General features: G+C 44.7%; 1 protein-coding gene across 3 annotated transcripts in view; it reads right to left on the bottom strand.

The window, feature by feature from the left end:
- Nucleotides 1–22,418, bottom strand: part of plekha7a (pleckstrin homology domain containing, family A member 7a) — a 165,900-nt gene that overhangs the window by 53,243 nt on the left and 90,239 nt on the right. For all 3 annotated transcript variants that reach the window (XM_069685813.1, XM_069685814.1, XM_069685815.1), the window contains 2 exons: nucleotides 21,429–21,512; nucleotides 788–905 (listed from right to left, as the gene is read on the bottom strand). In XM_069685813.1, the coding sequence (XP_069541914.1) occupies nucleotides 788–905; nucleotides 21,429–21,512 (202 nt within the window). The remainder of the gene's footprint in view (nucleotides 1–787; nucleotides 906–21,428; nucleotides 21,513–22,418) is intronic.

Genomic DNA, 22,418 nt, shown 5'->3' with positions numbered 1-22,418 from the left:
ACTTATTTTGGTTTTGGATAGCAGCCTATCGGGGCTTTGGATAGAGCTTAATGCTCGAGAACAAGGGGGCCAAAATCGGAGTCTGAAATCCATTATCTTCCGCTTATCCGCGGCCGGGTCGCAGTGGCAGCAGGCCCCAGCAACATTTTCCAGTTCCTCCTGGGGGATTCCGAGGCGTTCCCAGGCCAGGCGGGATATATAATCCCTCCAGCGAGCTCTGGGTCTGCCGTCGGGGTCTCCTCCTAGTTGGACGTGCACAGAAAACCTCCAAAGGGAGGCGCCCAGGAGGCGTCCTTACCAGATGCTCGAACCACCTCAACTGGCTTCTTTCGATGCGAAGGAGAAGCGGCTCTACTCCGAGATCCCCCCGGATCTCCGAGCTCCTTTCCCTATCTCTAAGGCTGAGCCCAGACACCCTCCGAAGGAAACTCAATTCAGCTGCTTGTATCCACGGTCTCTTTCTTTCGGTCACTACCCAAAGCTCGTGACCGCAGGTGAGGGTTGGAACGTAGATCCAGCCTTCAGGCTCAGCTCCCTCTTTACCACAGCGGCCCGGTATGACGCCCTCATTACTGCTGATGCTGCACCGATCCGCCTGTCAATCTCACGATCCATTTCACCCTCACTCGTGAACAAGACCCCGCCACTCGTGAAAATTATAGTGCAATGAGCAAATGAGACTGCAAGCGAGCAACACACAAAATGGCACTGAACCTCTCTCTCTCTCTCACACACACACACACACACACACACACACACACACACGCACACAGATAAACAGATGTACCTTGGAGGCAGAGGTGGTGTCCACGGTGGACGAGGTGATGGCAGTGGAGGCCTCGCTGACGGTGGTGCTGGACAGCTGCTCACCGGCGTGTTTGGACATCATGCGAGCACCCTGCGGCCTGGACACAAACACACACAGGAAGTGTAAACACACCTTTCTCAAATCTGATGCAGTAATAATAGAAGCTCCCCGGGGTGTTTATGATGAGTTTTCACCGCTCAGTAGTGCTTCATCACACATTTCTTTCTATTAACGGCAGAGTAGCGAGGCCGATTGTGCAGCGCAGCTCTGACTGTGACCACGGAGGATGTGGGGACTCTGCCTTTTATTACACCTCTCTGCAAAGTCTATTAATTAGAAACACTGGAAATATCACAGAGATAGAGGAGGAGAGGGAGAGGATCCCCTGCCGTAAATAAACTTTAATGTGAGGCTCTGAATTTGTGTTTCACAACCATCTGCAGCTCTTTCATTCAAGTCATGTCAGTCCGACCTTCTGACTGCTTACAGAAGCTTTATTGTCTGCTTGGGAGTTATCATGTTTGAACTACAGCTTATTATCATATCACAGTTATCAGGTACAATTCTAAAGTAACTGAAGACCCTTTTAGACAGCCTGTTCAAGACGCCTCGCCGTCTGTGTAAAAGGTACTGAGGATGAATTGTGGGGCGAAGTCGAGCAGCCTCTGAGCCGGCTGCGGAGGTGGCAGCAGAGGAGGACCGGCGTCTGAGTATCAAACGTCACGCCTCTTTCATCACACACTGGGACAGAGATACGACAACGTTGTGCTGTTCAGTGTAAAAGTATAAAGGCGGGGGAACAGTGGACCCTCGTCACGCTGCCGTTGTGGAATCTTTGTGTAAAAACAGTAAAACCCTGTGTGTGTAAGAGAAACTGCCTCCGGGGCAGCTGAATGACCTAAAGCGAGGTTGTGCTAAATTTTCTCCCTCTCCTCTCTCTGCCACACACCTCGGAGGGCAATGAATGAAGTATTTCCTGCTTGTGTGTGTGTGTGTGTGTGTGTGTGTGTGTGTGTGTGTGTGTGTGTGTGTGCGTGTTCGTGTGTGATAGATATATTTTCCTCCTGTGCCCTCAGGTTAGTGCAGAATTATCACCTTACATCACTGTTTCCCAACAGGAAGCTGATAAATGGACTTATTAGGCAGATTCACTGCAGAAGAAGAAAGCGCTCGCAGCAGCAGACGCTCTGATGTAACCGTGGAAACGTTAATGAGCAGCAGCTTTAATCCCACTGTAACATATGAAATATAGACACTGCTATGAGAGAGAAGACATGATGTCACCTTTACATTAAATGACCCAATGTATGAATCAATTGTATGCTTTAAAAGTTTGTGTCTGTCTTGATTGGATCTAACTGCTATTATGTGTTACGATGGGAAATCAAAGGAGGAGGAGTCTGGAAGGAGGCTGGGCTCAAACTGGAGACGTCCCAGGGGAGCACGGAGTCAGAGAGATGTCCTATCATTTAGAAATGTTAAAGATTCACAAATTATGGCAGCAAATCTTCTTGACCGACCTCACTGACACACATCAGACACAATTTCAGGATCTATTTCCTCCACACATTTCTACTGAGCTGGAACATCTGTCAATTTCAGGATTTGCTCACTAATGTAAAACGACTGCTCTTACATCGCTCTTTAAAGCCAGACCACTCAAAGCATGTTTACACTACTTTCACACACTGATGGAAAAGGCTTCTCCAATCAGGAACTAGATACCAGGCCCGGCCTTCAGCACGTTTGGGTTCAGGGATCGAACTGCCAACCTCCTGATTGGGACACGACCGACTCTACCACTGAGAGCCTATCCCAGCTGTCATTGAGCGAGAGGTGGTGACACCCTGGACTGCTCGCTAGTCATAGAGACAGCCAACCATTCACGCTCACATCCACACCAATTTAGAGTCACCAGTGAACCGAATCTCTGTTTACAGATTCTACATAGAAATGTGGAATCTCTAGGCAGGGATGTGGATTTCCAGGAAGGCAAATGTTCTTTTTAAACTACGCTTGTAGTCCGAGTAATATTGACCAATCACGTATCAGCAGGCTGCGGTGTATGCAGTCCGTGTGGAGAGCAAAAGCAGGCGGAACATAATCAGCCTTAATGACATCCCGGCTTCCATCAGCGTCATCTGACGACAGTTTAGCTTCTTATTAATCTCTATAAACAGACATCTGCATGCTAACAGCTAACAATCTAGAGCAAACATTTAACTTGAGATGAATTCCCTTGACGCTGTGTAACGAAAGCCATTGTCATTGTCATTAATTGTCATGTGTCATTAATTATAAGTAAATCACAAGTTTCTCTTTCTGTAACAATGCAGCATGCAGACGGAAAGTCGATAACTGCCCGGCATGTTCACCAGTGTCCCCAGAGGTATATCGTCTCAGACTATAGCCCATGGGATCCGAGATTGCCAGTGAACCTAACGAGCATGTCTTTGGACTGTGAGAGAAAGCCGGAGAACCCGGATGGAACCCACGCATGCACGGGGAGAACATGCAAACAGAAAGGCCCACTTCGTCAAAACCGAGATAAGAACTAGGAACCTTCTAGCTGTGAGACAACAGCTCTAACCACTGCACCACCGTGCAGCCCCGGGTTTAAATCAGGCTTGGATATTTATGACCAAAATGACTCAGTAAATTATTTTGCATCTTTAATGTTTCGAGCCAAACTTCCAATTTAATAACACAAGTTACACTATTGGATTTACAATGCTGCCACCTGAAAGCAGCATCAACAGCATGTTCTTTTCAGTAACACAATAAGGTAAGAAGTGTGATGAACTAAATCAGTCCTGAAACGTCTTCCGGCAATAACAAAGCAGCGTGAGTAAAGACCTGCTGAACAGATTCAGACCTGCGTCATCTGTGATAACAAAGCCGACTGTTCATGGATCAATAACGACGCAGATTTTCAGAGTACACTGGTTTACTGAGTCACGCTTTTCTCCAAAGAACCATCGAGACACACAAAGTTTTAAATCAACACGTGAAACTAAACACGGGTCTGCTTTAAATGTTTCCACTCAGGGTTTAGATTCCAGCCGCTCGCTCTGCTCTGCGTACCTACATCGATTTATAAGCACAGCTCGCGGCCAAATGCACCTCAAACAGATTTACTAACCTGCTGCACTAAAATATTAACACTTCTTCTCTTCTGCGGTCGTTCACGATGCTTATGAAACTTTTGTTCCACAATAAAAACACAGAACACAAAAACAGAAAGCGGCTGTCACGGGAGAACATGTTCTTATTTATTTTTAAGATGGGCGGCGTGTTTTGGACGGAGGTGTTTAGTCTGCTGCCAAAGATGCAGGTAAAGCACGAGGGCTTTAGGTTCTTTATTAATCATTAGAATTACCAGTACACAGCTACACAGCTTCAACTATCACTGCTGCTCCTCCTTTCTGTGAGACCAACATTGTTTCACTGCTGAAATCTTGTGCACAGTTTTTGGATCTTGCAGAATTTACAGTGCATGACGATTGTCATCACCAAAGTGAGATGGCTAGACGGCTGGGTCAGAGCATCTCAAACCTGCAGCTCTTGTGGGGTGTTCTCGGTCTGCAGTGGTCAAAAGTGGTCCATGGAGGTAAAACTGGTGAACTTGCGACAGAGTCATGGCCGGCCAAGGCTCATTGATGCACATAGTTAGTGTTACTTTGACAGGTACCAACTACCTAAAGATAGTTGGAGACCAGTTGGAGACTAACCCTAACCCTGACCACAACCACACCCCTTCATGGAAACAGTATTCCCTAATGGCAGTGGCCTCTCTCAGCAGGATAATGCGTCCTGCCACACTGCAAACATGGTTCAGGCATGGTTTGAGGAGCACGACGACGAGTTAAAGGTGTTGACTTGGCCTCCAAATTCCCCAGATCTCAATCATATCGAGCATCTGTGGGATGTGCTGGACGAACAAGTCCGATCCATGGAGGCCCCACCTCGCAACTTACAGGACTTAAAGGATCTGCTCTCTTCACAGGGGCACAAATTGAAAGTTCCTCACAGTAGCTTTAAGTTTACTTTCGTTAAGTCCTGCCCTTACTTTCCTTTACTTATTTGTAACCCTGACAGACGAGCAACATCTTTAAGGAAGCTATTGAATACAAAGACTAAAGCCTAAACATGAATAGGCAGCACTGATATCAGATACTCTGATACTCTTTACAGAGACACATCTCAGCGGAGCGCTGCTTCCTGCTTGTTGGCTGCACTCCTGAGCATCTCTGCGTGATGACAGGCCTGTTATCTCTGCTGTCTTTACCGTGGTGAGACAGATGAGACGTTCCACGCTGGATGTTTTATTGTCAACGGGCTGACACCAGGCGGAGCGTGCGTGTAAATCTGTCTGATTAGTTTCAGAAGGGAAAACACTGGCAGCGTGATGCATTCTTTCATCCAAGAATCCCACCTTATCACCGAGTACAATATTTCCCCGTGACACACACCCTGCGATCTTCTTCAAATAAAGACGGACATTTTTATTCCTGTAAACGCAGCACACATTTGTTTCTCTTTGAGACTTAAGTAGGCTCTAATTCCTTCTATATAAAACTACTTTGTGAATAACTCTGAATATTAGTCACCTTTTATTTTCTCTTACTCCATCTTTGTCTCTCACACATCACTTTCTGTTTCTGCCTCCCTGCGTTTCTCTCCTTTTCTCACTCCACTAAATGTGCTCTCATCTCAGCCTTTCATATTGCAGGCTACACTTGAACACATCAATACAGCCACCAGTTTCAGAACATTACCAGCTTCTCTCTGCAGATGCATAATGTCGATGTGGGTGGGCCGAGACAGCGTGAGAGAGAGAGAGACATTAGCTCTGTTTTCACTCTGCTGTCAGGAGAATTTCATGCAAACTTTTGAAAGGTCAGGAACTATAAAAATGTAAATGAGATGCATTTTCATCAAAGTCAAAGTCAAATAATGTCCAGGCCTTAAATAGAACTGGTTTAAAACATGAGGGTATCAGGGACAGTGCTTTGTTTGACAAAAGACAAAAACATGGATGCACTTTTCTTTGTGTAATTTCTCGACTAAAATATGACTCTCGAAACGTGTCTCTTCTGGGGGGATTTTGTGAAATGTGATCACAATGTTCAGCCCTCTGATTTGCAAGGAAGTTGTTAAAAGGTAAAAGCGGCTGGAGAGCGAGAGAACGACAAGAGTGTTTGCGACCTTGTTGTTGAAAGAGAAGGAAATCAGCAGAGCGGTAATAGAGTCGAAGCTGGAACGAGAGAGGAAGTCAGAGAAAAACAGAGCCTTTGATTTCTTCCCAGAAATAAATCAAAAACCAGACAAATTAGAGCATCGCTGTGAGGTCACAGGGCTCCAGTTTTCTGCCATAAAGGACACGATGTCGAGCAGGAGTCTGCTACCTGGCTGAATATAGGTGTTCACTTCACTCGGGAACAGAAAGAGATCAGGGAGCAGCACCTGAAACTCTTAAGGGACGTGCTCTGGCCTCGCTCAGGAGGGCAGCGGAGAGGAATGACCTCGCTATGCTACGACTGAATCCATATGGAACAAAGCTCGTGGAGCTTCACGAGGGCAAGAACCACTTAATTACTTCAAATGCCCAAAAAGGAAGAGGTCATCAGCTGTAACCTGCTTACGTCTCTGCTGCAGACAAAGAGGTGAGAGAGAGCATGAAGCACAAAGTCTGAGAGGAACAGGAGGGAGACAATCAGAGACAAAAAGAGAAAGATACGAGACAGAGGGCAAAGGGAGGGAGAAAGACAGGGCAACTCACGGTTACGATAATATCACGATACAGCGATAATTGATATATTGTAAGACAATCATATGATACGTCAAGATATCTGATTAACTTCATCTCTGGCCATTTAATTTCTGTTCACGTTACCCTCATTCATGTCACAAGAGCCACCTGAGGAGTCATGAGGTGACGCAGTGAGTCAAAATCGCTGGGATAATCTGTTCAGAGCACCGTATATTTGTAAATTAAATATCGATATTTGTCGCAAGCCTATCATTAATTGTATTGCACGAGTCAGGATGACGGTATATTGCTTTATCGATATAACGGCCCACCGCTACTCTACAGAGTGAGAAACAAAGCAAACGTAAAAGTGCCAAAAACTGCAGTTCCTCGAGTGGCCACTTGAGGCTGGCTCCAAAAGTGAGTCCATCCCCATTAAGTCCCATATTAAAACTTTACAGCAGAGTTAAACATGTTGACAGCCTGGTACAAAAACAGTGTTGGGCTCCAGAGCTCATTTCTCTATTCTGTTCCCTCTGGATGCTTCGAGCTCGGTGCCACCTCGGCTAATTTAATCACTGAACTCTACATCTGGGCTGTGTTTGTGTTGTTGGTGCCTTTTGGTGATTCTTTCATGCAAATATCAAACATCAAATAAAGGGTCTTAAAGTAATAATAGCGAAAATATTCATTTAAATGTCTATCGCCGAATGAAGTAACACGATGGAGATTGAGCCTATGGCCCTCTGATGAAAGCCTTTGCATTTGCAGTATTACAGGCTGGGTGTCTGTGGCGACTTTAGCGGACTTTAGCGGTGCCCAGTTAGTGACGCGTTTTCCATCAGCCAGCAGTGGTCGGTCTGCCAGAGAAGGTAGGCGGAGCTAAGCGGCTGCTTTTCCGCTCTCTGCAAGGGTTGCGAGTAAACAGTAATCTACTATGGCTGAACAAACAAAGGAAAGATGGATGACTACAGATACAACTTCAACAAGAAGTGAAAATCCAAAGAAAAAGAAACAAACTCGACGCTCAGATGAAGCAAACAGTCTGAAAAGGAAAGCGACCGTCAGCCAGGAAAATCAAGAGTCACAACCGGAGCCAACCGTGGACGTCACATATGCAGCACTGTCTGGATATCTGGGAAGTGTGCTCCTGCAATTACCGCTTATCGCCATAGGCGCCGCCAAAGAGAACGAAACTGAGAACATTGAGATTATAACTTTAATGTGTGGTTTATTGTACTAACTGGCTCTGTGCTCCAGCTTTAAGTGTTATTTCAATGATAATTTAGCACCTATTAGCAGGTATTGGTTTCTGTGCTCCTCTTACCGTCGCTTTTTTAGCTTTTGCCAACCCCTCACTCCTCTCCAAACACGGTCACTTCTGGCTACAGATAACTGACTTAGCGGTGGCAAAAATTATTAATCTGATGCTTCAGAAAAGCAGCTGACAAACCAGTGGGTAACGTCACGGTGGTTTTGTCCGTTACTTATACAGTCAAAGGTTAAAACTTTGCCCTTTCACAAATATTACAACTGCCTGTTATCCTTTCTGTGATGACTTTGTTGTGTGAAGTCCACTCGCTGTGCAGCTCACTTAGAGATTCTTATCAAGCCTCAGACCTCTTTGAGTCTAACTGAGCTAATTTAATTGAGAGGACAAAGAGACGAGAACAAGAGCAAACAGGGGAAAGATGAAGAGACGGAGTAATTGTAGAGAGAGCACATAAAAGAAGACGGTCTCACTCCAATAAACACTTTGTGCTGCAGCTTCATCAGGGTGGTGGCGATGAGAGAGAGCTTTTATTGTGAAAGAGAAGCAGATCGAAAGGTATTAATCTCAATTGATTTATGGGGATGATTTTATTATTTTTAAAACATGAAAAAATGTCTGATTAATAATGTGTTTGAGGACTGGACATCCAAGTTTTAGCAGCCTGACTTAGAGGCACATTGTCACACTACAGTCATCCTTTTGGAGCTAAGCACTTCCTCTACAACTTGAAATGTCAGTATTACAGCATACAGTAAGTTTTAAAAGCTAACATGGCACTGTGAGAGCCTCCACACACTGTGTGCTCCTGAGCAGTGCCGGTGGAGCAGCTCTGATTTAGGAGCTTCGCTGTCGGCTCTCTGATTGTAACTGAGGGGGCAAACACATTACTCGCTACAAAGGTTTCCCCAGTTGGTCCTATTACTGAAAATATCAAACACACAGTTACAGTCCAACAATTGTGACCTTTAACACAACCACACGCAGATTTGCACTGTTTCTATATTAGTATTTGACAACCTCTTATAAAGACTCAGACATGTTCTGTAAATCCAGAATAAAACACGTCCAATCAGAATTCAGAGCATCAACAGAGCCGTGTAAACCAGAAGAAGCAGCTTCATGCACAACAGTAATTATAGATGAAGCGTTACGTTATTGTAGCCTGGATGCTTTCACTGCAGAGCAGAGACAATGCTTTCAGTGAGGCAGGTGTTCCACCTCTGGCTGCAGCAGAGCTCACAGCTGAAAACTATTTAACGGACAAATGACACCAGCTCTTTAGAAAGTGTTCCTTTTTGTTCCTTTTGTTCTGACAAGCTCACAAAGAGAGCTGGGCTACCCAGAAGCCCTGCAGGATATGATGACAACCTGCAGTGTGTGTGAAAACATTATTCAACACTGCGATGACGACACGACGTGCGATAAGTGACAAATCTTAAAGTTGTAATCTCGATGATTTCAGTTGCGTTCTCTTTGGCGACACCTGTGGCGATAAGCGGTAATTGCGGGAGCACACTTCCCAGATATCCAGACAGTGCTGCATGTGTGACGTCCACGGTTGGCTCCGGTTGTAACTCTTGATTTTCCTGGCTGACGGTCGCTTTCCTATTCAGACTGTTTGCTTCATCTGAGCGTCGAGTTTGTTTCTTTTTCTTTGGATTTTCACTTCTTGTTGAAGTTGTATCTGTAGTCATCCATCTTTTCTTTGTCTGTTCAGCCATAGTAGATTACTGTTTACTCGCAACACTTGCAGAGAGCGGAAAAGCAGCCGCTTAGCTCCGCCTACCCTCTCTGGCAGACCAACCACTGCTGGCTGATGATAAACGCATCACTAACTGGGCGCCTCTTGTGATTCATTCCACGAAAGTTGCGCCAGACACCCAGCCTGTAACACCTCATTCAGCAATAGTGACTTAATAGACATTTATTTAAATTAAAATCTTCGAGATTATCACTTTAAAGTGTGCATATTAGAAAGTTAAAGTCTTTCTGCATGTCGTAATCGGTAGCTGTGTGTGTGACACGTCATCTCTCCTGAATCCAAACTCTCTCAGGTACACCAAAGTGCTGTTCTTTCTTTCTTTCTTTCTTTAAGCAGGTCTTCATCAACACATGTTCTGCGCTCTTCTCTCCTTCAGCCACTGGTTAGCTTTCTTGCAGTAGCCACCAAATTTGCACCCTAATCTGAGGGAGCTGACGGCTAGATGGGGCTTCAACTGATTGAACAAATGCTGTCAATGTACAGCCCATGTATCCACGGCTCTATGTTGCATGCCTGTGTGATAAAGCATGGTGCATGTACATAACATTCTTCTGTGGCTCTGGAGGAGATTTCCTAATGCGGATAACAAATACATCTGATGATTTCATCAGCACTGTCTCTGTTTGGACTTGAAACCAACAACTCCAGTTTACATAACAAAGTTTATACAAAACTCGCATCGCTTTTAATAAAACCTCCAGTGTGAGATTTGAAGGAGGTGCAATTAAAGATGCTCATGAAGTTTGACCTCCACAAAAGGCTACAAGTCAGTAAACCTGCTTTTTTTAAACAGTCTCTTGTGAATCCTGTAACTTTATTGAAGAGCAACACTTAATCTCTTGAGCACCTTTAATAACACTCGACTGAAGGATGAATACTAACCAATGAAAGGAAGTGATGAAGGAATGGCACCTTGTCTGGCAATCACTTCAGACGAATCAACTCATCTTCCCAAAATGCACTGGGCTGTTGTTTCACCCCAACTCAAAGACGATCCTTTGAAGTCACTTCAAAAGCAGGAAACTTAAAAATAAACTGTGCGCGCCGCACACACTCAGCCCATCATTAAAAAATACATGAAAACATGGAGATCTCACTAATGACGGCTCAAACACACAAACAGAGCGAACACAATGTTCAGCTTCTCAGGAATCTCTCACTTCATGCAAACATGACATTTTCCTTCTGGCTCTGCTAGAAACGCGTTGTTGTGTTCCGTCTCTGATGTGAACAAATAACTGATTGTGAGGAAGAAGATGAAAACATACTCAAGAATTTATACAAGCACTAAGCTAGGGCTGAAAGATTTTCCTGTTAGTTTAAGACAAAGTCAACTAGTCGTCCCACGTTTATGACATATATCACATTAGCTTATGTACCTTTACGGGGGAATCAGGACATGATTTGAGCTCCAGAGCTGAAATGAACGTTATCAATTACATTGTTTACACTGAGCTGCGCTACCAAAAATAGCATACTGTGATTTGAAGCCTTGCACAGAGCGAGCAACCTGCTAACGATAATGCTAACAGCAAACGTGCTAACGTCAATGATTCTGAATGTGTTGAAACTTTTTCTTCAAGTTTGTACAGCACTGTCCCTCTGCAACTTCAGCCCACCTAAATGTGTCGATGACTTCCTGTTTCTTCAGGGTGATTCAGTTAGCTTTAGCCTGGCTTGTAGCTGCTAACTAGCTAACCAATTAATGAAGAATGGAACACTTGGCCCTTTTCATAACCGCTGTACTCGAACCTGAGCTTCTCTGAACAATTTCTGCTGACTACTGTAACTTTACAAAACATGATAAGCAGATGCTTCACTATGTGGGAGGACAGTGGAGGAACTTCCTGCCGCTGGCATAGTTCAAGGACACGCCCACCCAGCAGCTCAGAGTGCCGGTTTTCACTCCACTGCTCTGATCTGCGCGTCGAGTTGGTTTAGAATGTGTTGGAGAAAGTGTTTCTTTGTCTGTGAAGGAAAAACATCAGGGTTTACTTTTCCAAAGGACGAGAGCAGCAGACATTCATTTCACATCGAAAAACTGAAGTTTACTCTTTGCTGATAACTCTATAACTCGGTCACAGGGTAGGAGGCATGCCTCAAACACTGAGTTCTGCCCCTCAGCAGGCTTCAGAGAGCAGGCCAATCAGAAGAAAGCAGGCCTGTAGGGGCGGGGTTTCTTAAAGGGACAGAGCTGACTGAGTCGTTTCAGGCAGAGGCTGTATGAGGGCCTGCACAGAGCACCAGTGGGAGAAACATGAAGAGATTTTTTAACTGTAAATTATGCTAAGCTACTCCACAGGTATCAAAGAGTGAAATATGAAGCTTGAAATTAGCATAATATCCCCTTTAAAGGGGAAGTCTCAGTCGGTAATACGGCAGATAGGTCTTAAAGATACGATCCGACAAGAAGGATGAAGTTTAAGGCTTTATGATTTTCTGTGACCAGACAACTGATAAAAAAATCTTCCATCGATTAATGTTTGGTCGACTGTCCCAGGGCATGTCAAATTGAAGAAGAGGTCAAAACCTCGTACGTGGCTAACCACATCAGGTCAGTGCAGGACTATCCTTATGTGGCCGATGACAACGTGTTTGAAAGCAGGTGCGTGCTGCGGACGTAGGTGAGGACAGCGGAGGAGCAGAACAAAGTATCCAGAGCCGTAGAGACAGAGAGTCGCCTCCAGAGTCCAATATGCTTCATGATCCGCCATGATCTCTCTGTCTCTACGGCTCTGACAGCACCGTTACTCAGTCAGTCACGTACAGACCCATGTGTAGGGCTGACCCCAGCATTCAGCCAAAAAGAGACAAAAAATACTCAAGGACTAACATTTAAGACAATCTCTTAGCAGCCCACTGATAGCATGACGGGGCAGGAACCGGAGATCTAAAGAATATTGCATGTTAATCTCAACCAGCCATCCTGCCATGAGTCAGCAGTGAAACCACAGTATGGGTTGGGGGGCGTTTATTGGCCGCTCATCTGTAAGAAGGCGCTTCACCTCCTCTTGCTCAGTCCGTGGGAGGAAAAAGGCGACCATGGCTACGAAGGAGTTTTAATACCAGAGGAAAAGTAATTGTCGGAAGGATTCTGACATTTAAACGGAAGACTTTTCCTCTATTTTAATGATACCGCCAAAAAGAAAACAAGGAAAAATCACTTAATACGCTTAAAACTGTGCAAACTCCCACAACAAACACATCTGCAGCAATCAGAGCGGGCAGCCCACACACCACAGCTGACATTTAAATACAGCCACGCTGTCACCGTATAGCAGCTTGAATTCAGCAGAGCAGAATATTCTGAATGTTACAATAAATTATCTGAGAGGAAAACAGAGGACCTCTGTCCTCAAACAGAGAGGAGATCATTATTCCAGCACTGACACATTCTTATAAACTATATCCCCTCAGATTATGTCAAACTAAAAACTCTCTTCTAAATATGTTGAAAGAAATATCCCCAGCTCCTCTTCCCACTTTATGTTTCTCTGACACGTCTGTCTGAGCGGATCATTCGGTGCGATCCTCCTCCGTGATGTTGATGGGGCTAAATTGTGTGAACGCCTGTAACTCTGCGGCGGAGCCTTTCACTGATCACTTTCTTTTTACTTGTTTGTTTTGCTTGTTTAAACTGAATGTGAGACTCTCTGTGGGCTGCAGACTTAAAGTTGATTTGAGGGTCACAGTTAAAAGATTTTTTTTTTGCCTTAAAAGAAAAGTTAGCGAAATAAAATAGTCAGTAACAGTCACGTCCTTGTATGTAGAACAAAGTGTTACCAGCACAAAGACTGGAGCCTGGGGAAAGCAGCCAGCCTGGCCTGAAGTTTAAAATCAACAACCACCTGTAACCTGTAGAGCTCACTTACTCGCGCGTTTATGTTTCATCCTGCATTTAAAACAAAGTTACTGGAACTATTTTCTGGTCCACCAGCCATGCACAGGGCTCATTATGAGGTTTATTGTGTTCTGTTTCTGCAGACTTCAACTACAAGGTTTAACAGTGAGGTCACAGATTCTTCATCGATTCAACAAGTGTGCCTCATGAAGAGGCCACAGTTTGTTTTGCTACATTTGTTTGGCCTTACTCAGAGAGAGGACAGTGGACAGCGACGGAAACAGGGGGGGGCGACACCGAGGCCGCTGCGCCGAGGACTGCAGCCTCTGCACACGGGACGCGCGACCCGACCGCTGAGCCCCCAAAAAGACATTAAGAAGTGTTTGTCGGGGTTTGTTTCTCTTTTATTTTGGACCTTGGACAGAGCACGGCTACAGTTTCCCACTGCTTCTGGTTTTAACGCTAAGCTGGGCTCATCGTGCCCTGAATCTGTCGCTTTGCACAAACATAAGACTGATATAAATCCTCTCATCTCTCAGAAAGAAGACACGTTTTTCAATAGGGGGGGATTTATTTATTGTATCCATTGTTATGTTATGTTAATGTTAAATATCATTCCCGATTATATGTGTATGTATGCATATATGTATATTTTTTCAGCACAATTATTTTTACATACAGTATATAAGTAAATAATGTATAAATCTATATATTTTTGTAATTTTAATATTAATTCTGTATTTCTTATTATTATCATTGCATTAATTGTTTTGAGCTGTTGTAACAAATTAATTTCCCCCAATGGGGGATAAATAAAGATCTGATCTTAATAGATCTTAATAGAAGAAATGTTTTCCAATATAAAATGAATTATACATTGTCCTGTGTGTCTCACCCAAATGAATGGAGCGTAAATCTCACTGCTCATAAATACTCAAAATAGTTGAGTTGAGACTCACTTTCCATCTCCAGCTGTATCCCCCTGTGTCACTTCCACACTGCTGCTAGGCAACAGTCAACCAAAGCAAGGCCATGCTGCACCCCTGGTGAAGCACCATGTGTGCACTCATCACATTGCTGGCGCTCACATCACCAGATCATATATCAGTGAAGTGAAATCAGTTCAGACTTCCATCAGTGAAATGGGAGTGTTTCACATATAACAGCTGATAGATAAAATAATAAACTGGAGGAGAAAAACTGGCTTTTAGTTCGTCTGCAAAAGTCAGGAAAACAGAGCTTTTAAAATCCACTACTTTCTGTGATATATGATTCCAGGTTTTCCACGACCGTCGAGCTGACGACAAGAGGAAAGACAGGTATATGTGGTGTGAACAGATTTAGACCCACTTCAGATGCAGACAGATACTGATACCCAGACTGCAGCAGCCAAGGAAGTTATTCCATCTCTCCTGCTGCCAAAATAAGAGCTGATACTGAGCTCCTACGAGCTGTAAAGTCCTGACACTTTAGCAACTTTAATCTGAGATAACCCCTGGTGAGCGAGGCCCGCTGACGCCGCCCTCCGCACACGCCGCACCCTGCTGCCAATAACACTCTCAGATGGAGCTTCAGCTCCGCTTTGATGGCCTGTGAGCTGATGCCTCCATCAAAGCTGACGTGGACATCAGACAAACAGCAGCCTGGCCGAAGCAGCCGGAGCTGGAACTGGAGGTGACAGATATATACTCGAGTTTGAGCTCCAGTGAACTCCGCAACGCGCGAGCCAGCGTGTGGCGTCGACAGGGTGGCAGAAATCTAAAGGTTAGCTCTGCTCCAGCTGAGAGGCTCAGCGGACGACAGAGGAAGGATGGATGTGCGTGTTAGCTTGTGAGTGTGCGGCAGGGCGAAGCTGAAAGAGAGCAGCGATCGAGGGTGCACAAACGCTCCATCCTTGGATGAATATTCGAGTTTTAAAAAGAGCGATGGCCTCGAGTGCTTCATGTTTCAAACTCATGGAAGCCTTAAATAGCAGCACTGTGGATGTTTTGGACTGTGCCTGGTGCAGCTGAAAGAGTTATCTCTCCTGTTTGCAGCAGTGCATGATTGGATGTTTTGGATGTCTACAGGAGGTCATTCTACATAAACGGGATTTCTCACAAATAACTGCTGATTAGAAAGACGTTGGTTAGAAGAAGAAGAGATTTATTCACCGCTTTGGACACGCACATTGCATTTTTGCATTTTGCCATCGACGGTTTTCAGAGTACCGTGATTCTACAGAAGAAGCTTACATAACTCTCTGGCTCCATGTTTCTTCTCAGCTGGTCTACCCTCAGGTACCTCACCACCTCCCTAATGACAAAATGCGACCCACATTTTTCAACCACTCAAATATATTTAAAGGAAAATGGTGCAGTTTGGACGTGAGACAGAACAAAACATCACAAAACACGAGGGGGTAGGTGGTCGTGCATAAGAGCAAAATATTCCCTCGACAAATCATTTAATTTGCAGCCTTTTTTTCAACAGATAGAAACTCAAAAACAGCAACGTAAATGGAGCAGGGCTCATCAAGTTTCAAGAATGTAAAAGTAACTGTAGCTGGGATTACCCAATCAGGTGATGTGAATAAACTACACGGCACGTCATAGGAAACCCATGTCCTTCAAAATAAGAGCGCAGCATCAACTTTATTTTTCAAGCACACATCTGTGACCCACTGATAACAGCTCCGTGACGCACCAGTTGAGAACCATGGTTCTACACACAGACTGTAAAAAAAGGTGGACAGCATGACAGCTCCCTAAAACTGAAGCCAAACCCTCTCTATCGCCCCCTGCTGACTGGCTGCAGTATAGCTCATAAAGCCCGCCTCCTCCCTGTTAACAGATGGGACATGAGTCAAACTATAAAATCAAAATACATGGCAAATACATTTTCCTCAAACATGTCATATAGTTAGTTCTTATGCTGATTTACGTCCCAGTGTTTATTTCAAGTTACCTCAGTCAGACGACTCACGTTGTAATAGTTTGAAATGTTTACAGCAGCAGCAGAACACAGCTTGTGTTTGCCGTCTCGGCTCCGACCTCATCACTCCTCGCAGATTTATTTTACGTGCAGAAATTGAGGAGTGATGAGATAATAATATCTTAAACCCCCTATTCGGAGCCTGCAGGTGGATGCTGGGGTGGTGGTGGGGCTGAGAGTGTGAGCGCAGTGCTGGTGCAGGGCGGCCTTGAGAATAACAGAGCAGAGAGAGAGACCGGAAATCTTGCAGCTTAACTAAACCACCAGTTGGGAAGTGACGCATATCAATTATTAAATCAGTGCGGCTCGACTTTTGGTTAGCCATAGTGGCTACGACGGCTCCACTCACTGATCTCTTCTGACGTCACCATCACAAGATGGCAGCGCCCGCCTCCGGGCAGTTTTTGTATCAATTTCGTACACTGACAGTAGATGGAGTCGATAGATATACAGTCACTGGTTCTACAGTATGAATCCAAAATGACTCCAGGTGAGCGTTTGTGCACCCTCGGTCGCTGCTCTTTCTCAACTCACAAACTAACACACTCCATCCGTTCTCTGTCGTCTGGTGAGCCTCTCAGCTGGAGCAGAGCTAACCTTTAGATACACCATGTGTAGGTTAAAATGAAACCTAAAGCAACTTTATAAAACAGCCAAGTGCAGCTGTGACGTGTTAGCAAAGATAGCCCGAAGGTTTAAGTTAAAAAAGCATTGATTTGTTTAAAAATGCAGTTTGACCTCATTTAACTTATTTTTATGATCACAAAAACAGCAGGACAGAAATAATGAATGTGCTCGCTGATGATTTATGAGTCGCTCTGCAGGTGGCCGGGAGGTGAGTTCACAATCTTTATTTTTCCCCGGCAATTTTTCATCATGAAGCTTCTTCGGTCAATATTCATATGTGCCGTTAACTGATCTTCCAAAGCTGTAATGTATTCCCCTCTAGGACGTTCTTAACTGTGAGTATGAGGTTTGCGCGTCGATGCTGATGATGGTGCTCGGCTCCCGCCTGCATAATCACAGCAGAGAATGTCCTCAGGTGAATCACAGCTACATAATGCCCTCGCCTTCTGAGTGCATCCTCTCCTTACTACTCCGTGCGCTGCAGAATTCAGCATTTATTTCCATGCCCACACATACACACACACTAATGACTGATGTGTTGTGTGTGTGTATACATGTGTGTTGCACTGACACATTATCATAGTGGCTCGGACAGGCCTGCTTCACGCCTACGTAGCTGCTAATAAGACAGATCCATCAGAGGGTAGCAGGGAAGATGTAACCTGGTCTCAGCTTGTCTAGAATGGACAGATGGACGAACGAAGAGGAGAGAGAGAGATATAATGAGAGGGGGAAAGAGGGGAAGTAAAAGAGAGAGAGATAAGGAAGCTCAGTGACCAACTGTTGGAGGATGAGGGCACAAAAAGGTGTGTACCCGTGGTCACAGGCAGACAAGACAAGCTGGCAGAAGTGCACTCCTGCCCACGTGTGAAAAAATAATCTCAGCTGAGCAGGCAGATACAGTCCCTACAGACACTAATACGTTAGATATTTGCATAATTCACAGTTTTTCATCAGGTTTTAAAGCCTCATTTTTATGATCGTCCCTTGATAAATTCTCTGGAGTGACGAGTTCAAAGTTATTGTGAGTGTGGCGCTTCAAAATGAAGAGGAGATTAGATTACCTGAGAAACCAGAGTCAATTTAAATGAATGTACTCATAATTATGTGAGAGAGAGAGGCATTCAGCTCCAGGTGCGAGGAATAAAGAGATATTAAGGAACAAAAAGGGGGATGAAGAAAAAAAAAAAGGAGAATATTCCGGAGAACGGAGCAATGATGGAGAAAATATGAACACTAAGAGAGCCGGAAAAGAAGACGGAGAGAAGCGATCGGGTTGGATGGATGGAATTAGACAGAACAGGAAATGGAACAGAAGAATGAAAAGAGAAATAGGTTGCCAGAAATGGAGTCCGTGCAGTGGAACTTCATTACATTTTAATGTGTTTCTTCATGAGACGAGCGGCTACAAAAGCAGCTTATAATTGTTCTCCGCTGAATTAGGGAACATTTGTGCGGGACGAAATTATAACCGGTAACTCTCGTCTGCTGCAGGGGAGATGAGGTTTTTCATCTCTATAAGTAAATCCATTTATTATCATGTTATTGTGTTAGCATTATTATTGTATCATTACAGATGATAAAATGTGTCAAACAGGCCTGCCTCTGTCTAAAGTCCTGTTCTAAACTCACACCCACTCAGGGTCCGATCGGACAGAGCGCGTTTAACAGGCTGTAAAACACGCAGAAAGGCCCCCTATGGACTCGAAACCAGGAAGCGGCAGCGCTAACCACTGCACCACCATGCAGCCCAAGGCAAGGACAGTTTTAGCAAAAAAGTCATGAGGTTAAATAAAAACTAATATTGCAGTTTGTTCCGTTCAGAGACTTTTATTTGTACGGTTAACAAACCTTTTACAGTCTCACCGCACTGACGCCATCCCCAGTTCAGGGATTACCTCCAAAACATATTCACTGTAAAGAACATGGTGGAACAGGCACACACGTTAGCAGCAGGCACTCACAGATCCATGAAGGGCAGCACAACCTCTCCACTCATCAACACACACAATGGCATTTCAAACTGTTACCCTGCTATGACCTAAAAGTGCAATTTCCATCACATGACGAAAGCTCATAGATCGCAAATCTGAGGGTCTCGGAGCTTTTTGCTGTTTTTCTGGTGCACTCAAAATCAAATATTCAACAGCACCATCGCTGCTGCAGAAAAAGGCTTGCTGCTGGGGGTTTATGCAGGTTGTTTTGAATAGCAGAATAAATGGAGGAAGTGCTCGATACACAGGAAATGAAACAGTGGACTAAAATACGTGGAAACAGCAGGAGCAGTTTGTTAGTTACATTCCACCTAAATGGTTTTACAAGAGTGCCAGAAGCAAAGATGCGAAGTTGTTTTTCTTTCCGGAAAACGTTTCTAAAGAGCTCTCCGAGTGAAGCAGCGCACGGCTCTCTCTGGGAAACGTTTACAAAAACTCACCTGTCTTTCTGACCTACATCACCATTTGGGGCAGCAAGAAAAATAGAGCGCCACCTCTCCTGTAACTGAGACTGAAAAGAGTCTCTGTGTTGTAGTGAAAGTCTGGTGTCGGGTTCAGTTACTGGCAGGAAATTTTTATCCAAACAAAGCCCTGAGGGTGCAACACACTCTCCTAAACAGCTGTGAGTAAGCACTCTGAGTGAGAACAAACAGACACTGTTTAAACTGTAGCACCCATCACTGTAAACACACAAACACCCCGAGGTTTAACATTAAAGGAACAGTTCCACGTTTTGGTAAATAAGTTTTCCGCTTGCTTGTTGAGCGACAGATAAAAAGATATATCCCACTTTCAGCTAAATATGAAGCTACAGTCTGCAGCGTGTTAGCTTAGCTTAGCAAACATACTGGACACAGGAGGAAACTGCTAGCGTGGCTCTGCTCAAAGGTAAGAAAATGTGACTTCAATCAAATCTGAGGCTCTGTTATATATATTTACACTATGCTGGTTTAGTAAATACAAAAAATAAAGTGTAAAAGCGACAAATTGTGTTTTTACAGGGGTAATGCGAGAAATAGTGACTTCCTGGCCGATAAATTTTACAAATTTTACATTTGGACGGAGTCAGGCTAGCTGCTTCTCACTCCTGTAAGTCTTTATGCTAGGCTAAGCTAACCAGCTACTTCTCAGTGACTCTCAGCAAACAGGTGAAATAGAAAACATCCGACTCGAAGTACGTTTAGTTGCACTTCTTAAATCCAAAGGGACAAACTGATTATTGTCTTGGATTAGTGACTTCCTGGATGGTACAGCAAGGGTATATTTTACATTTGGAAAGAGCCAGGCTAGCTGCTTCTCACTCCTGTTAGGGCCCATGTCCACATAGCGCCTGAGCGCCAGCGTCTTTTTTAAATTGTTCGAGAAGAAGCGCTACACTCAGCGTCTTTTTTTCGAATCGCTCCGCCTTGTTTGTGCGCTTCAAGATGAAAATCTCTGAACGTTTGAGAGAGAAGCTGGTGTCGTCAACCGCCGCTTTTTTTCAGGCAACCAATCAGATGTGGCGCCACTCGTCACCCTGGTAACCACCAGTCACGGAGGAGCAACTTATTTTGTCCGTTTCTGTCTACCGGAGCTGTACGATATGACAATGGGAGCAGATCAGCGGGATACTAAATGTTGCTGGTGAATGTTGTGCTTCGATCGCCCTACGTGTTATAAGCTTGTTGTTAGCGCTGTAGTAAGTAACTTATTGTTGTCATAGAAACAAAACCTGTGTGCTTGACGCACAAGCGCTTCATCCCAGCTCCGCCGAGTGCCCAGTCAGCGCTTTTCTTCCACAAAAAGTCTTTATGCTAGGCTAAGCTAACCAGCTACGTCTCATCCACTCTCAGCAAGCAGGTCTTAAAGTATATTTAGTTACACTTCTTAACTCCAAAGGGCCAAACAGGAAGAGAGACAAACATCTTAGTGACTCCTGCTAGGAAGGGAGAACACTCCTGCACGTCCTTGACAACACTTTCCACTTCCTCCCTCGCTCTTATTGAAAAAGCAGCTCTGGTGGAATGAAAGTCTCACATCTTCACTTAAAACAATGCTGAACTTTAAAAACTGCGATCCACCCACTCAGCAAAGAAGCATAACCAGCTACACCTGAGGGAAAGCATTCAAATGATGACTTTCAGGCATGTGTTGGATGCTTTCAAAGTCACTGTCAAGTAGAAGGTCGTGCAACAAGTGATGGAGCAACAACAAAGTGCACAACAGTCACAAATACAAAAGCTTTTTCTGCATTTTCTTTTCACATTTGCCTCATTTCAGCGTCATTTCACAGCTTTAAAGACAAAAACAGCAGGAGAAATGTGACCTTAAGTATCTATTTCTTCATTTCAAACACCAATATCATGCTTTATGACTTATATGAAGGAGCTGCAAACAAGTGACAAAGCCATCAACTCACTGTTCATGAAGGATAAAATCCACGTTCTCCGGGGAGATCTGTCCGCTCACAGGATGGCGGAACGCCGTCAACCTCTGGTTATGACTGTTGTGACAGAGGGAGGAGAGAGAGGAGACAAAATTAGCACCCTCGGCTGCACTGTAAACACTGTGAGGGCATCACTGTGGATTTCACCCCCGCCGCGTTCACAAGTACAGCGGACACGAGCCGATCATTCCCCAGAGGAGCAGCGGGCTTAGGAGCTGTGACTCTAACCCTCTCCACCCTGATGGGCCTTCGTCCCTGACTTTCCCAGCCCCGTGTAGAATGTGAGGGGTGGCTGCAGGATGCCCACCCAACCCCACCCGGCCCCACCCGTCCTCTACAGCCTGTGTGGAAGAAAATGTTGGGCTCAGCACAAAATGCTGGACAGTGCAGGCCTGGGCCTCCGTCAGTTATAGACTAAGTCAGTCACTCTAAGCCCCGACCACAGTGTGAAAGCATCTGACAGCGTAAACAACACGGGGAGGCATGGAGGGTCACAGTGTGTGTGTGTGTGTGTGAGAGAGAGCTTGAATGCTGCACAGCAGACAGTTAACAATGGCTCCTTTGGTTTATTGATGTTTGTACTAAAGTTTCAACAACTTTAAATGTACAAAGAGGAAATATTTAGGTGTTCATCGCCAACTGAAGGGACGCCTACTCCCATGAAATGAGTGACAGTTGACACACAGTTTAGAGCACTGGACAAACAAATATCAAGGTTTATTTGGGACAGCAAAATATACTACAGTCGCTGAGGGAGGAGGGGGGGGGGATTACTATGTAGCAGCACAATTAAAAGCAGTGATTCTTTGGTGTAACCATGAATATTTTCCCAACTGGAAAAACATTGAATTTTAAACACCAGGTCGACCTGTACAACCTTTGTTGGGCTGTCACAGAGTTATTTACTATGCAGAGTCAGTGGGCTTCTTTTCCATGTGGTTCAAAGCTTCAGAAAGAGGTAAA

Source organism: Semicossyphus pulcher, unplaced genomic scaffold (assembly GCF_022749685.1).
Source record: "Semicossyphus pulcher isolate SPU_LCO1_2020_fin unplaced genomic scaffold, fSemPul1.0.p SCAF_8, whole genome shotgun sequence".
In the NCBI taxonomy this organism is placed as follows: Eukaryota; Metazoa; Chordata; class Actinopteri; order Labriformes; family Labridae; genus Semicossyphus; species Semicossyphus pulcher.
Note: the sequence above shows the minus strand (reverse complement) of the source record. Positions and strands in the feature narration are given on the sequence as shown.